General features: G+C 40.4%; 1 protein-coding gene across 1 annotated transcript in view; it reads left to right on the top strand.

The window, feature by feature from the left end:
- The window catches only part of SAMD12 (sterile alpha motif domain containing 12), a 326,394-nt gene that overhangs the window by 272,393 nt on the left and 35,960 nt on the right, over positions 1 to 18,041 (top strand). Inside the window, exon 5 of the mRNA XM_034422216.3 lies at positions 13,917 to 13,999. Coding sequence (XP_034278107.1) covers positions 13,917 to 13,999 — 83 coding nt within the window. The remainder of the gene's footprint in view (positions 1 to 13,916; positions 14,000 to 18,041) is intronic.

The raw sequence follows: 18,041 nt of genomic DNA, 5'->3' as shown, positions 1-18,041 counted from the left end.
AATAGATGGGGGCGGGGCCAGTTAGAGGTGGTATTTGCCGGTTCTCTGAACTATTCAAAATTTCTGCTACCGGTTTTCCAGAACCAATCAGAATCAGCTGAATACCACCTCTGATCAGGTCCATAATGAAGGTCCAGTTAAACTGATTTATTGCTAATCATGCCTATCTGCAGGAAACTTCTTAACTAACAGTACCTGTTTGAGTTTAGATAACAGAATTCAAGGGAGGTTGAATTTTGTTTGCTTGTGGTTACATAAGAATTCTAGGCTGATTCCTCTTTTAACTCTGCACCAGTGGTGAAATGTAAAATTTGTTACTACCGGTTCTGTGGGCGTGGCTTGGTGGGGGGAGGGTAATGTGACTGGGTGGGTGTGGCCAACTCTTTTTTTTTACTTTTAAAACCATTTTTTCTACAACCTCTTCAAAAGCCTCTGAGGATCCCAGCTGAGTTGCCTGATCGTCAGAGGATTTTTTTCTTTTAAAAGCCTCTGAGGATCCCAGCTGAGTTGCCTGATCGTCAGAGGATTTTTTTCTTTTAAAAGCCTCTGAGGATCCCAGCTGAGTTGCCTGATCGTCAGAGGCTTTTTATTCTTTTAAAAGCATTTTTTCTACAACCTCTTCGGCCGAAGAGGTTGTAGAAAAAATGGTTTTTAAAGCCTCTGACGATCCCAGCTGAGCCACGCGATCATCAGAAGCTTTTTTTTTTTACTTTTAAAACATTTTTTCAGCCGAAGAGGTTGTAGAAAAAATGCTTTTAAAAATTAAAAAAAGCCTCTGATGATTGTGCAGCACAGCTGGGCATGGGAGGGGCAGGGATTTTTGCTACCACCCACTCCGAACCACCCACCACCATCGCTACCGGATCGGGCGATCCGGTCCGAACCAGAAGCATTTCACCCCTGCTCTGCACCCAGATTCTGCCACTTCTCCTCCTACAAATATTTTCTTTTCATTTTTACCTTTCATATCAGAAACAAATGGATTCAAGAAAGTGCAAAATAAATTGTTAATTTTGTGGATTTAGAAGTAGCTCTCAGTGATTAATAAACAGAAGCATTTCTTTGTTAGGTTGTAACCCCTCTTTTCATAAAAGACACGGTGGTTCCTTGTCTTAATTTTCTTCATTCAAGGACTTGTAATGTTAATTAACATTGATTGTAATATTAATTAATATTGACTTACTCAAAGTCACCCAATAAGCCTGGGTGGATTTTAACCTGCATCACCCTGGTGCATCTTAACCACAATACATTGGTTCTCACAATAGATTAATGTGTATTAATATACTTACTAGTTTGATTAACAATTTGGGGTACTTTGATCTACAAATTAAACTTTCAGTTACAAGTATAACAGCAGTTTCTTGGCAGATTCTAAATTGTAGCAAATCAGTTGTGCTTAGCTATACATCACAACAAAAGTGATGGTTAGTTCAAAAGATAACTTGATTTCTTTCTTTTTTTTATAATGCAACCAAGATACAATATCAAATCCTTTCATTTTGTTAAAAGTCTTGACAGAACCATAATTTCTAAGAAACTTCAATTCCACAGAGAGCAAGAGAGTGAAAAAACATCTATCTGTGGTATAATCAAAACTCTGTACAACTTCATTGTTATAGCGCATCTTTTTCAATAATCCCAGTATAAAACATGAAGGGACACAGTGGCTCAGTGACTAAGATGCTGAGCTTGTCGATTAAAAGGTCGGCAGTTCAGTGGTTCGAATCCCTAGTGCCGTGTAATGGGGTGAGCTCCCGTTACTTGTCCCAGCTTCTGCCAACTTAGAAGTTCGAAAGCACGTAAAAAATGCAAGTAGAAAAATAGGGACCATTTTTTTACTTGCATTTTGGTGGGAAGGTAACAGCGTTCGGTGCGCCGTTGTCATGCCGGCCACTTGACCACAGAGACGTCTTCAGACAGCGCTGGCTCTTTGGCTTTGAAACGGAGATGAGCACCGCCCCCTAGAGTCAGGAATGACTAGCACATATGTGTGAGGGGAATCTTTACCTTTACCTTTACCTTTAAAACATGAAATTATTACAACATGCCTCTAACTATCCCCTCTCTGGACAAAAAGCCACAATGATAATTTTTAAAAAAGATAAATACTAGAAGTGAAAGAAAAGAATCCTATTCTCTGCGCCAGAAATCACAGGCAGGTGATCAGTTAATTGTCATTTCTAAATATATATATATAATTTTGTTTAGAGAAATGTGCCCAATTGGTAACATTGGTCTCATTGGTAAATGAGATGAAAGGCATCTTGATGCTGCTGCATAAAGTGCATTTGTTCACCAAGCCAGTTGCCTTATTTGAGCCTAGATGTCCATTTTCTTGACATAGAGTAGTTCTTGACTTATGACCAAAATAAAATCCAGAATTTGTATCATAAGTCATAACAGTTGTAAGTAGGGGCACCCAAGTGATTGGACCGAATTTTAGATTTTTTTTGCAGCAACAGTTTTTAAGTGAACACTACTGTCATTAAATGAGTATGATAGTTGTTAAGTAAATCCATGGGGTTTATACCTAAAACCATCCAAAAAGGCTGGAAACCTGCAAAAAAACCCTCCCATAAATTATTGTTATATGACCATGGGATCTTCAGCAAGCCAGTTGCCAAACATCTGCAATGTGGTCATGTGACCATGGAGCTATGTACAGTCATTGGAACTCCAGAACTGAGTCATAAATAGCTTTCGGGGGATCCGATGTAATTTTGAACAATCACTAAGTATTCCGTTCTTAAGCAAGGAGTAATTTCACTGTAGTCAGTGGTGGTATTCAGCCAGTTCTATCCGGTTCGGACAAACCGGTAGCGCCGGCTATGGGAGGCTCCACCCACCCCACCCCCAGACATAATCACATCCCATTTTTGACTCTCTGCACATGCACAGAAGGCACACACTCACATTTACGAACCGGTAGCAAAGGTAAGTGAATACCATTTACCTGTAGTGCAAGTGAAATAGCTTGAAATGTTGTTGGTTTGAGCTCCGAGCTTGGCGATTTGGTTGCAAACGTTTCATCCCCGTTCAAGGAGACATCCTCAGTGCGCATTGAAGATGTCTCCTCAAATGGGGATGAAATGTTTGCAATCAAATTGCCAAGCTCGGAGCTCAAACCAACAACATAACTACCAAGCCGAGCTACTAATATTCAAAGACATTTCAACCATAGCTTGAAATCCTGTTGCCAGTTTTCAGCACAAATCCTTTACTTGCTTAGTGAAGATCTTGGTCACCTGGTCAAATATTACTCTTAACTACCAAATTTACTTCTTTCCCCACTGCTTAACTGCAGGTGTACCTCCAAAGAGAACCACATAGCATGCAAAATGCACACTCTCCTTTTTCTTCGTATACTATATTAGATTTATTCAACCTAGTCACTTCAGTCACTTCAGGTATCAAGATCCATGGGCTTCAATTCCCAGAATCCTCACAATTGGCCATGCAAATTGAGGAATTCTGGGAGGTGAAGTCTACAGATGTGGAAGGTGGCCATGTCGGTGAAGACTAGCCTAAGGTCATACGGTGGCCTTTGTGCTTGTCAATTATTTGAACCTGACTTCAAATCTGATCAGGGCAACAGCTTTTTTTATGTGTTCTATACAAGCAAATATAGTTTGGTCTATATCTAAACTAAAAAAATATTTGGTATTCTGAAATGTAAGTCTCTTACCGAATAGTATCATGAGTGAACCTCTGCTTTTTCATTCTAAAATCTCTCTCCATCTATTAATCAATCAGTCATGTTGGAATAAACTTGCGTGAGGATAAGGTGTCACTTCTGGAATACTGCTTGAATAAGTAATAGATTTGTCCCAAGATGAATCTCAGCTATAATTTTGACATAAATCATTATACCGCAGAGAAGAGTCAGTAGGAGTCTCAGCAAGAATTTGGTTCCTGTATATGTCTCACCAGAAGAGTTTTGCTAGATCAGGCCAAATACCTCTCTTGTCTTGTATCCTGTTTGGCACCGAATCTCAGGAAGCCGTAACCAAAATGTGAAGGTAATCATTACGTCCCACTGGCACTCTGTCAGGGTAATGATGATTTAATAGCTGACCAGCTGCTGTAATGTTGTAATGCTGTAATACTGAAATGATGATGCAATGAGAATGAGTCAGCAGGGTTATTTAACTCTTATCACTTTAAGAGGTTGTATATATAAGAGAGGCCCTGTGAGGGCATCCCTCTCTCATGTGTGCTTCTGTGCTATAGTTGATGATTGATTGCCTGACTTTGCCTAGTACGTGTATGTATATATTCCTTGTAGATAAACCACTAATTGAAAGACAAACCTGTTTACTGTATTTTGCTCCTGGGTTGTGTCAAAATAGTCACACTGTGCACACTCTGACACCCTCATTGATTTTCTCTGAATCAAGAGTGTATTCAATATGATTAGTCTTCTTGAGGTTGCCTCACTCCCCATCTAAAGCCACCTTAGACATGAAGCACCACCAGATCTGGACTTTCCTTAATACACTTCCAGTTCTTTCACAAAGTGATCCTGTTTTTGAGAATTACAGCTAGTCCTTGATCTTGACCATTGACCCCTCATAGAGGAGTAGACCCCTCATAGAGAGGGGCTCCTCTGGGTGCCGTCAGCCAAACAATGTCGACTGGCAGCCCCTAGGGGGAGAGCCTTCTCTGTGGTGGCACCTACTATCTGGAATGAGCTCCCCCCGGAGATACGGAGGATCCCAGATCTACGCACCTTCCGCCATGCTTTGCTTTTTATTCCACCAGGCTGGCCTGGCCTAATCTTTTCCCTCTTTTCTTTTTAATATGCAAATTTTAATCAGTTTTTTAAATGATTGGGGTGTTTTAATCTGTCTGGGCCAAATTGTTTAATTCCATTTTATCATGTTTTTAAATTTTGTATTTATGTATTTTACTGTTTGGCTGTTCACCGCCCTAAGTCCTTCAGGAGTAGGGCGGTATACAAATCAAATAAAGATAAAGATAAAGATTGACCTCTTAATGACCAATTAATGTTCCAATGGACACACACCCCAATATACTTATGACTTGGTTCTGATGAAGCCCCCCTGGAGTCACATGACTGCATTTTGGGCAGTTGGCAACCAACCCATATTTATAGGTTTTTGCAGCATTCCATGGTTATGTAATTTGCAACATTTTTGCTGAAAACCAGCATTTACTTCTGGGTTTTGGTAAAAATGCCCCATCACAAAAAATGGGTTCATTTAGTGACCATGTTTGCTTAATGACCACTGTGTTCATTTAATGACCACTAATAGGCATGGTCATAAGAGTGACCTGCTTTACAACTGTCATAACTTATGAGCATAATGGGCAGGCTCCATGACAGTCATACATCAAGGACTATCTATCCTGAAGAAGGAAAGCAAACTTTACTTCTTGTAGATCCAATGATTTACACTAAAAGTAGAATCACTGCACAAGGTGTTTGTCAGAACTTTCCAGGGCTAAACCTTTTGCTTGGAGATCTACCCTATCCCTACCTTTAAGAGAATTCCTACCATTATTCTTAATTCTTAGATTAACACAGTCAAGAATATCATTTAATAACTTAATACCTCATAAAAATTCCCTCATACTTGCTTTCTCAAAACACTGTTATTTGTTGCTTTCTTTAATTCATTTTGATCTTTGTTCTTTCCTCTTCCCAATTCTGGATGTTCTTTTTATTTCAGAATTTGGTTTCATAAAGCTGGTCTGCCTTTCATCATCTTGGTGTTAGTGGTCTTGAAGGCCTTGTGAGGAAAACTTGTGAAGTAGGCTTCTTAACAGTAGATGTTTCTCCCAGATGGGTGTTCTTTCAATTTGGTTTGCTTGGGAGAAGGGCAAAATTAAGCCTCATTCTCACTACCAGCATTAAGCCTTTGCTACACCCGATTATTTATGAGATTTCCTTTGAGGAATATGTCTTCAGGTCAGTAGTAGAATTCAATTTTTTTTTACTACTGGTCTGTGGGCGTGGCTTGGTGGGCATGGTGTGGCTTGGTGGGCGTGGCCTGGTGGGCATGGCAGGGGAAGGATATTGCAAAATCTCCATTCCCTCCCCACTCCTGGGGGAAGGATATTGCAAAATCTCTATTCCCACCCCACTCTGGGGCCAGCCAGAGGTGATATTTACCGGTTCTCTGAACTACTCAAAATTTCCGCTACCAGTTCTCCAGAACCTGTCAGAACCTGCTGGATTTCACCCCTGCTTCAGGTGTAATAAAGAGGAACCTATGTCCATTACTGCAGTTTCTGCATTATCGATTCTCTGAATAGGTACTTGCATTTTTTAAAAAATTTCTGAATGTATATATTTTTTTACCATTTCATCTAATCAGCGCTATATCTGGATTCTACAGATACAGAGAATCAGAATAAACAAATTATAGCATAGTTTGATCCTTATTTCATTGATTCCTAGCAAGAATGACAGGTCTTCTGGAAAGAGTTACTACAACCAGTCTTTCCACAAAAGAGGGTTTAAAGTAGGGGCATCCAACTTTGGCAACTTTAACCCTGTGGACTTCAATTCCCAGAATTCTTGATTTAAACCCTCACCCTCTTTTGTGAAAAGACTGGTTATAGTCTGCCTGGAGAATTCTGGGAGTTAAAGTCCACTAATCTTTAAATTGCCAAGATTGGACATTCTTAGCTTAAAGATTCAAATAGGTGTATTTGCACAGTAGAGAGGATTGTTGATCAGGATATCAAAACTAGTCTGTTGGCCAACAGTTGGGGATGATTCTCAGCTTTTATCAACACTTCCAGCAAAGAATTAACATACAAGTTAAAAATGCAAGGGAGCCAAAACCTATCTTTGCTTCACTCGTTTTTAATGAGGATTCGATTTCCAAAATGTCACAGCAGATTTGCACCGTCTATTCTTTCCATGCAGTTTCATAATCAGTATCAAAAGTCGTCACTGATAGAGGAGGCATCCAATTTCTCTCATAACCTATCTGTAGAGATCATATCAAAAGTTGCCTTCATTTTAGAGTTTCTTGCCTTCATTGACTTAACAATGAAGGCAAGAAAGATGATATCCTGAGGGGGATTAATGCATTTTTCTGTTACATCTTGAGGAATAAAACATTGATCTAGTGTCAACTATTCCTCCTAAGATATTGCTCTCAGCTTGTTCTTCCACTGAGATATTGTCCTGCCTCGTCCAATATTTACTACTTTTGCCTCCTGTACTCAGCCAGCTGATAGAGTGAATACTCGTCAGATTCCTCCTATCTCGTTTTTATCTACTACTAGCTGATAACCAAGCGTTGCCCGGGTATTTATTTATCCCAATCCTGTATTAGACAGGAAGAGCAACTTCAGCCTGAGCCCTGATTTCAGTGAGAATTAAATTAGTTAAAAATGTTTTTCCTGTGCCCCCAGAAGTGTCAAATAAAATGATATTACCTTGTGGTTTTGCTAGCTGATCCACGATCATTTGGTATGCTTTTTTCTGATCTTGATTTAGAAGTGGCTTCTTGTCTGCGATATATGCAGTTAGCTGTTCGACATTGTAGTTCTTTTTTCGTATGTAATCTGTGTGACGTACGTCGTATCGGTCTTGTAGTGGTGCAGGCAGGCCAAGTTGCAGTAATGTTTAATTGATCATGGCCATACATTTGTCCTCAAGAATAATCAAAGCCTTGTTGAAAATGTCTGGACCAAATGTAATTTCTAATGTTGGATTTTCCCCCTTACCAGAGGGAGCCCCCTTGTGGAGTACTGAGAAGCCGTTACCATGGCAACTCCACTGTGCTGCACAGTAGAAGTCATTTTAAGGCACAACAAGCTGTATCTTAGCAGAACACACACCTTGAGGGGTATTAGGGGTGTCTTACCCCCAATATTTCTTTCCAGAGAGTAAGTCATCTGTGTACCAAGTTTGGTTGAAATTGCTCAAAGCGTTCCAGAGTTATGCTGGAACATACACACACACAGCCATGTATATATATATATATGATTGATGATGGATCTACATCAGTTCTCAAAGAAAGAGCAGTCACATTTACCTTGAACAGATCTGCTGAAGTCAGATCACCCTCAATTGCTTTGCCTTGGGATTTTTCAATTGTAAAATAAGTTTAACCATCTCAGAAGAAGGAACAGGGGATCGGTCTCTTGACTTCAGGGTGAACATTATGTGAAAACTGAGCAATTTGGAGCATCGCTGAAAGAGGTATGAAAATATTCAACCCAAGCCTGCACACTTTTGATGTCTAATCCTTTCTCTACCTTAAGGTAAGACTACCAAGGCCATAGTGTGGTGTGGAACAGCAGGCTGCTTGAGAAAATTACAGGAACCTTTGTTGCTTCATTTCTCCTCCCATTTGAGCCTTTTCTCCAGCATCAGCACGGCCAGAGTTGCCAATAAAAGAGCAACCTTAAACCAGTTGACTGCTCCTTAGCGAGCACAGCAAGCATAAAATTGCTGTCCAAGCATCCTGCAGGTATCTTAACCAAGGTCAAAATGAAGTGAAAAGGCATCACCATTATCACCCCACTTCCTTTTAACTGAGATAGGGCAAGATGATATGATGACTTCTCAAGCTTCACATTAATTGGATCAGGTCTCTCAACTGCCATTAAGATACTTTGGGCAATCCTGAACTTGGATAAAGCTTCCCAGCATGGGTTGGTTAAAAATGAACATCACATCACTATCCCAACAGTTTATAGCCATGGACAGTTAAGACTGATGCCGTGACTTACAGTAACTTACCCCCACATTTTCTGTGGTGGAATGGTAAACTTGCCTTCCCACAATCAATTCTAAGTGGCAACTGCTCATTTACATTCTCTACATCCCAGCCTGTCTCGTTCCTAATATTATTTATTTATTTATTTATTTATTTTATTTACTTATTTATTTTGTCAAGCATATATAAGATAACAGGTAAAAGTATAAACATAATTTGAGTACATGAAAAGAGTAAGTAAAAAAGGAATATTAGGACAGGGACGGTAGGCACGCTGGTGCACTTATGCACGCCCCTTACAGACCTCTTAGGAATGGGATGAGGTCAAATTGACAGCAATATCAAAGGATTGCCTTTGGTAGAATGGAGATTGAGGAATGAGTGAGCCTGTCTTTTTCCTAATATTCCACAATCAAAGCACATTCTTGTAAACATAGCACAGAAAGGACATCTCTCACCTTCTCATCACATTTTATGAGATATCTTGGTATACCTGCAGGTCATATTCAGCAGTGGTCCCCCATGGACCGATGGCAGGGGGGAGGGCATGGTTTGATGCTCGTTCCCACTGCTTGGGCAAATGGAACTTCACACGTTCATCCACTGCTTGCGCAAACCGGTTCCCAATTGTCCACGGATCGATACCAGCCATGGACCAGAAGTTGCGACTCCGATATGCAGTATTTCCATCCTCGGGAAATTATTGTTTGTTCTGTTAGTACAATAGACTTATAGTAGCACCATTGTACTCTGAAACTGTATGGCCATAATGTCCCAAAGATGCTTTTCAAAAGGCAACTGGACTTTCTTGTTTCCCCCTAACCACCACCCCCAAAGATATTTCACTTCTCATCCAAGAAGCTTCTTCAGTTCTGTCTGAATGGTGAGCAATGGAAGTATTTATGTTTCTTAGGAGGAATCTGGTTATTAGCACTCTGAAGGTCGATCATGGGACAACCATGACCTGGATAATTGAGAATCTTCAAAGATATGTATGGCCATAATTTTCATTCAACTGTTTCTGGAAAACTCTTGACTTTTTTCTATTCCAATGCTTCAATGTCCAAATTAATATAGGTAGGGGGGCTGGTTTTTCTACATATAAAGACAAATCATTGGGTGCTGTAACAAGGCCCATTCTCTCATATCCTTAACATATGTCAATCATAATAATAATTAGAATAGAATAGAATAGAATAGAATAGAATAGAATAGAATAGAATAGAATAGAATAGAATAGAACAGAACAGAACAGAACAGAACAGAACAGAACAGAACAGAACAGAATAGAATAGAATTCTTTATTGGCCTATGAGGCCCCTCATTTGTGGGGTGCCCCAGGGGTCACTACTCTCGCCTCTCCTGTTCAACATCTATATGAAGCCGCTTAGGAAGATCATCCGTGGTTTTGGGGTGCGCTGATGATACCCAGCTTTTTATATCCACCCCAAACCAGCCCAGTGATGCCCTCGATGTGATGTCCCGTTGCCTGGAAGCGGTATGGACCTGGATGGGGAGGAACAGGCTTCGACTCAACCCTGCCAAGACCGAGTGGCTGTGGGTACCGGCATCTTGTTCCGATCGAGATGTTCCATCGCTGACCTTTGGCGGTGAGGTGTTACCCCCTGTGGATAGGGCCCGCAACTTGGGTGTCCTCCTGGATTCACAGTTGTCTCTGGAAGACCATGTGACGACTGTGACCAGGGGGGCATTTGCCCAGGTTCGCCTTGTGCAACAGTTGCGCCCTTTCTTGGACCAAGATGCCCTATGCACCGTTACTCATGCGCTGGTCACCTCCCATCTTGACTACTGCAACGCTCTCTACCTAGGGCTGCCCTTGAAGACCACTCGAAGGCTTCAGCTGGTGCAGAATGCAGCCGTGCAGGTTGTGATGGGAGCGTCCCGACACTCCCATGTTACACCCCTCCTGCGTGGCTTGCATTGGTTACCGGTTGCCCTTCGGGTGAGGTTCAAGGTGCTGGTTATCACCTATAAAGCCCTTCATGGCCTAGGCCTGGGATATCTATTGGACCCCCTGCAGCCAGCGACAATCCCCAATCGCCCAGTGCGTTCCCACAGACAGGGCCTCCTCAGGGTGCCGTTGGCCAGACAGTGTCAGCTGGCGACCCCCAGGGGGAGAGCTTTCTCTATGGGCACACCCACCCTCTGGAACCAACTTCCGTTGGAGCTCCAGATGGCCCCTGACCTTCACTTGTTCCGCTGCAAGTTGAAAACCTGGTTGTTCCGTAGCCTGGACTGACGGGGGGTTTTCAATGAATTTTAAACTGTTTTAAATTGGGTTTTAATTTTATATCGTTTTAATAAGGAATTATGCATTTTACTGTTGTGAGCCGCCCTGAGTCCTCGGAGATAGGGCGGCATATAAATTGCATAAAATAAATAAATAAAGTGTGATTGGACACACAATGAATTTATCTTGGTGCATATGCTCTCGGAGTACATAAAAGAAAAGACACATTCATCAAGAATCATAAGGTACAACACTTAATGATAGTCATAGGGAACAAATAAGCAATCAAATCATATTAGGAAACAGTCAGTATAAATTATTCATTTTACTCATCTGCACATATATTTGTTTCAGTGCTGGTACTTCTGGTACCATCCATGGAGATGATATGACAATTTCTAGAGAGAAGTGACACCTTTTTTTTTGCAGGGGTATCTTTTGTTCCATTGGTATGAAGGCTCAAAGTAATGGTAGATGCTTCCCTAAAGGAGCAATGTCCATGTTTGGAGAGTCTTGCACCACTAGGAACCTTCCAGCAAGGTTATACAGGAACAATATCATGGTTCTTTGATAAATCAACAAATACAGGTGGAATAAAGTTTTGTCTTGTGGTGTCTATGGTAGACTTTCTGGAGTTGGTTGCATTCAAAGGGACTCTCTGCCTATATATTTCTCAAGCAACTACATGTCTTTTGCCCAGTTGCTTGAATTGATACAACAGTGTGGATATGAAATGAATAGAAATCAGATACATTTCTTGTTTGATGTCTATTTTAAGAATGAAAACAAATTTACATCATGCTGTTTGCATTCCCATATATCACTTATTGCAAAATCACTTCTGGATCATGATTTTCTGTGGATTGTTCTTATATTCCTATGAACAGAAATATTATTCATTTCAGTCCATTCTTCTCCTATTCAAGAGATGGAAATAGATTTTTCTCATACCATGTTTGGCATAGTTATCTCTCCATCTCTCCAGTTATCAATGGGTATTTTACTACTTTCTTCTACCAAAAGAATTTCAATTGTATGTTTACTGCTTCATATTATCTTTTTTCTTTAAAAAAAGCATTAAAATTTAAAATGTTCCTTTACATGTTTACTTGTCAGTCATCTCAACATACTGATTTCCTTTCTGAAGTTAACTTGCATTTATTCATTTATTTTCTTCTGCAGCCAATGGTCAAAAACTTTCTAAAAGGCATACTTAATTTGCATCCTCAAGTACCAAACCTGGTCTCTGATTGGATTTATTTTTGCCTTATTGATTTAATGAATAAATAGTTTGATCTGTTGGCAACATGTGCCATAGATATATTATATTAGAAGTAAGTGCTTTGAATTGCTAAGGCTCATGGGAATAGTGAGTTAAATTTCTTTAAGAATAGATATCCCATATATAACAGAAAAAGGGACTCAGTGGCTCAGTGGCTAAGACACTGAGCTTGCCGATCAAAAGATCGGCAGTTCAGTGGTTCGAATCCCTATGCCGCATAATGGGGTGAGCTCCCATTACTTGTCCCAGCTTCTGCCAAACTAGCAGTTCGAAAGCACGTAAAAAATGCAAGTAGAAAACTAGGGACCACTTTGGTGGGAAGGTAACAGCGTTCCGTGCGCCTTTGGCATTGAATCATGCCAGCCACATGACCACAGAGACGTCTTCAGACAGCTCTGGCTCTTCGGCTTTGAAACGGAGATGAGCACCGCCCCCTAGAGTCGGGAACCACTAGCACATATGTGTGAGGGGAACTTTTACCTTTACCTTATATAACAGAAGAGTTTGGTTGCCATATAACTAGAGCTAATCTTTTTATTGTTTTGCAAATGAGAATATTGTCCTTTTCATCTTTTATCGGAATACTTTTTGCCAATTGGAGTTTTCCTCAGGAAAGTTGGTATATCATCCCAAATTTTCCCCCCAAATTTTTTCCCATCTACTCTTGATTTGTTAGCTAAGCATTTCTTCTGGCACATATCTGCTACTTTTCTGAAATACATTTCTTTGCCAAATCTCTGTGATTTGGGTAAAATAATGAACCTCCATTAGACTATTGGAGAAATGTTTAGGCAGAGAAGGATGCATTTTAGGAAAAGAGACACTGATCTGCCTCTGGACATTCAGTTTTCTTTTCTCTGTCAGCGTGAATCATAAGAGACCACAGTCAAAAATAATTTATCATCTACAATAACTGCGATTTTTGAGTAGCCATCTGTGTATTTACATTTTGGTGTTTTGCTGGGTTATTTTTCACTAAGGAGAACAGGTGTGCACTTGCTGAGTTCCACCAAATTTTTCAGTTTTTAAAAGGTTGCTACTGAAGTACAGGTAGTTCTTGATTTATGACCAGAATAGAGCCCAAAACTTATGTGGCTAAATGAGACATTTGTTGCCCCATTTAATGACTTTTCTTGCCACAGTTGTTAAGTGAATCACTGCAGTTATTAAGTTAGTGACATGGTTGTTAAATGAAACTGGCTTCCCCGTTGACTTTGCTTGTCAGAAGGTCGCAAAATTTGATCACTTGATCCCAGGATGCTGCAACTGTCATAAATATGTTGACAAACATCCAAATTTGAATTACATGACTACGGGGATGCTGCAATGATTCTAAGTGTAAAAAATGGTCATGTGTCCCTTTACTCAGTGCTGTTGTAACATTGAACAGTCACTAAACTAATGGCTGTAAATTGAGGACTACCTGTAGTGTGACAATACCAATTTTCATCGGTGTGGATATACAGATCACCACTGATATCTCAGTTACAGGTAAGTAACCATTCTTATCTCTATCAAATTTTTCTATGTATCCTTCAGAATCCTTCAGCTGATGATGTTACCTAGTCTGGTAACGAAATGCTCAGAAACTAAATTGAAACAAGCTTGGAGAACAAAGCCACTGCCAAAATCTAAAACCCGAGCTACAAGTATTTTCTATTATTTCATCCTTCAGAATTTTCTAAATCCTCTGACTGGAAGCTGGCAAATGCAGAGCAACACCTTGTACAGAGACCAAACTTGCAACCACTTCAGAAGGTGAGTAATTGTGTGCCTTTGCTCACTCTCTATCTCCCCTCAGTGTTCATTGGCTAACCTCTTCAAAGCTGAGGCAGGTAGAATTACTCACTGATTAGAAATTGTTGAGAATATTCATAGTTTGGGTTGTAGGTTTTGGCAGGGTTCTGTTCTCTGAGCTTGCTGTTTAGCTCCTAGACGTTTTGTTACCAAACTATGTAACATCTTCACCGGGGTTTTGGGTGAAGTATCTCATCCAGTTTCTTCTCTGCTTATCTATGTCCTGTGTGGTGTTGTGGTCAGTTGGTCACGTGACCAGCTGTTTGTGGGGCACTCACTGATTCCTCTGTGGGAAGAACTGAAAGGAAGTGAACAAGATTTGTTGTAAGAAAGCAACCTGCTCCCTTAAGAGGTTACTTGAGGTCCCCTGACTTTTAACACAATTGTAGGCAATCTATAGCCCTCCAGATATTGCTACACTCCATGATTACCCAGTATGTGGTAATGATGAAAGTTCAAAAGCCTCTAAAGTTTTCACACCTCTGCTCTAACTAGTTAATTATCTTATTGGTGGTTCTCACTGATAGAGAACTTTATGTACTTCATGCTGATAAAGAGTTTACGAACCATCAGATGGATTTGTAACTGGCTGACAAATCTTACTCAACAAGTAGTCCTTAATGGTACTACATCTACATGGAGGGAAGTAAGCAGTGGGGTACAAAAGGTTCCGTCTTAGGCCCAGTACTCTTCAATATCTTCATAAACGACCTACATGAGGAAATAGAAGGGGAACTTACCAAATTTGTGGATGATACTAAGCTGGCAGGAATAGCCAACACCCTAGGTCAGTGATGGCGAACCTTTTCGGCACCGAGTGCCCAAACCAGAACACATGTTTTTGGGGCCATTTTCAGGATGTTTTGCAGGTGTTTTTCAGGCCAAAAGCACCCTGAAAAACAGTCTGAAAAACAGTCTGAAAAAGGCCCCAAATTCTTCTTTCAAGAAGAGACTGGACTGCCATCTGTCAGAAATGGTGTAGGGTTTCCTGCTTGGGCACAGGGTTGGACTAGATGACCTACAAGCTCCCTTCCAACTCTGTTAATCTGTTAAATCTGTTAACTTCCTGCATAATTTTTACAAATTCCAGCAGTGCTTTTTTGGAATCGACAAGATGGAAATGTTCTATGGATGGATTCTAGTTGAAGGCCATTCAGTCAAAGTTCATATCCATAAGTTTTTTTTAAAGTGCCATAGACAAGAAAATTCTTATTTCTAAGCAAGCCCAGTCAAAAAGTTTTCTAACACTGCTCTTCATGGAACACATCACACAATTTTGATGAGCCATGATTGACAAATGTATTCTCAGTAAAGGAGAGGTGTTTTTTTTATTTTTTATTTTTGTCACTTAGCCATTCTATCTGCTGTGCAGGTAGGAAGATATAATTCATCACAGTTGAAGGAACATGCATGTGTGTGTGATTGGAGGCAGAAGAAAGGATATTGCATCCCTAGATGGAGTCAATCATTTATTTCGCCCTACTAGAGACTTCTTTTTATAGCGTCATTCTGGGTCCAGCTAAAAGAATATATGGCAAAAATGAATGACAAAGCAGATGGTGGAATAGAAATAAGGACCTGCTTAATTCAAATTTCTAGTCTGTGGCATTCTTGGGATTGAGGGGGAGCTGAATAATATGGGGCTGCAAATGTAAGCCCATTTGGGCCAGACATGATGTTGATGTTACGCTTCAGTCATATCCAACTCTTGGCGATTTTATGGTCTGGGTCTCTCTACATCTTCCGATCTTGCACTACTTCTTTGAGTTGTTCTATGCTCTGCTGGTGTCAACTTTAATGGTGTCCAGCCAACTGTGTTCTTTTTATATATATATATATAATTTTTATTAAACAGTTTGTCTTTAAAAACAACACAAAAAACATAATATCGTCACTGCTACCGGCTTGGCGGAACCGGGCAGAACCGGGAGGAACCCACCACTGAGCGAGACATTTGTTAAGTGAGTTTTGCTTACTCACTTTATGAGCGAGTCACATTTTATTATCTTTCTTGCCACAGCTGTTAAGTGAATCATTGTAGTTGATAAGCTAGTAACCCAGTTGTTAAGTGAATCTGGCTTCCCCATTGATTTTACTTTTCAAAAGGTGATCACATGACCTTCGGACACAGCAATGGTCATAAGTATGAACCAGTTGCCAATCATCAGATTTGAACATTGGGCACTATCTAACAAAATGAAATTCAATGGTGAAAAAGTAAGGTTCTACATTTAGGCAAGAAAAACAAAATGCACAGATACATCATATGTGGTAGTAACTGTGAGAGGGATCTTGGAGTCCTAGCGGACAACCATTTAAGTATGAGCCAGCAGTGTGCAGCAGCTGCCAAAAAAACCAACACAGTTCTAGACTGCATAAACAGAAGGATAGAATCAAGATCACATGAAGTGTTAATACCACTTTATAATGCCTTGGTAAGGCCACACTTGGAATATTGCATTCAGTTTTGGTCACCACGATGTAAAAAAGATGTTGAGACTCTAGAAAGAGTGCAGAGAAGAGCAACCAAGATGATTAGGGGACTGGAGGCTAAAACATATGAAGAATGGTTGCAGGAACTGGGTATGTCTAGTTGAATGAAAAGAAGGACTAGGGGAGACATGATAGCAGTGTTCCAATATCTCAGGGGCTGCCACAAAGAAGAGGGAGTCAAGCTATTCTCCAAAGAACCCGAGGGCAGGACAAGAAGCAATGGGTGGAAACTAATCAAGGAGAGAAGCAACTTAGAACTAAGGAGAAATTTCCTGAGAGTTAGAACAATTAATCAGTGGAACAATTTGCCTCCAGAAGTTGTGAATGCTCCAACACTGGAAGTTTATAAGAAGAGATTGGATAACCATTTGTCTGAAGTGGTGTAGGGTTTCCTGCCTGGGCAGGGGATTGGACTAGAAGACCTCCAAGGTCCCTTCCAACCCTGTTATTCTATTCTATTCTATTCTATTCTATTCTATTCTAGTCTAGTCTAGTCTAGTCTAGTCTAGTCTAGTCTAGTCTAGTCTAGTCTAGTCTAGTCTTGATCACATGATCATGGCCTGATGCTACAAAGGTTGTAAGTGTGACAAATGGTCCTAAATCACTTTTTTCAGTGCCATTGCAACTTTGAACGGTCATGAAATGAACTGTTGTAAGTCAAGGACTTCCTGTAATCTACATCTACAAAACCTTCTTAGGAAGGCTCTTAACATAGAGGACAATGAAAGACCTGGGTTAATGCTGGCCTAAGACAGCCTTAAACAATTCCAGCATTTCCAAATAGCATACAGGATTTCTGAAGCATTCCTTCCTTTTCCAAAAAACCGTTTCAAAAAGAGGTGCAGTTGGGTGCGTCCACAAGTGCAGGCAAGTCAGCTGTATTTTTCCATCCAAGAGGGCCAACTTTTTAAGTACGAGATGTTCAGTTCAGTGTCAGTATATGGTACAATATGAGCCAACACCCTGTGTGTATTCTTCAGTAATCTAGAAGTGTTTCCCCATTCAAAGAAGGAATTGATTCGATTCCCCTCCCCAACTGGCTGTTATTTCCTTTTCTTTCTTCTCTCCACTTCCCCTATTGTACTTTGAGCTTTCTTTTTTCAGTTTAACATTTCTGGTGATGATTCAACGATGGGAGATAAAGCTAGACTTGGTGCTGCTTGAAGGCAAGGTGTGATCCGTAAATCTTGGTGGTTGACACTAAGTAAAATAGAGGCATTCCTTAAAAAAGGAAAGACTTCTGTATCACTGGGACTCATCCAGTTTAGGGATTAGAGCTATAAATTAACTCCTCGGTCTAATTTCAAAATCTCTTTATGAGCAGTCAGTTTAGATTACTGTCCCTTTCCCAACAACCCAGTGGGAATGGAGAAAGAACAGAGGGAAAGAGATGGGAAATGAGTTGGCAGAGGAGATTAACCTGTTCATATTTTGCTTTGGACTCGCCAAAATTGACTTTGACTCAAGTATTTATCGTGAGACCCACAACTGATTCTCTTGAAGGAATTTA

The sequence above is a fragment of the Pantherophis guttatus genome, chromosome 3, assembly GCF_059756535.1.
Source record: "Pantherophis guttatus breed Tessera chromosome 3, ASM5975653v1, whole genome shotgun sequence".
Taxonomy (NCBI): Eukaryota; Metazoa; Chordata; class Lepidosauria; order Squamata; family Colubridae; genus Pantherophis; species Pantherophis guttatus.
Note: the sequence above shows the minus strand (reverse complement) of the source record. Positions and strands in the feature narration are given on the sequence as shown.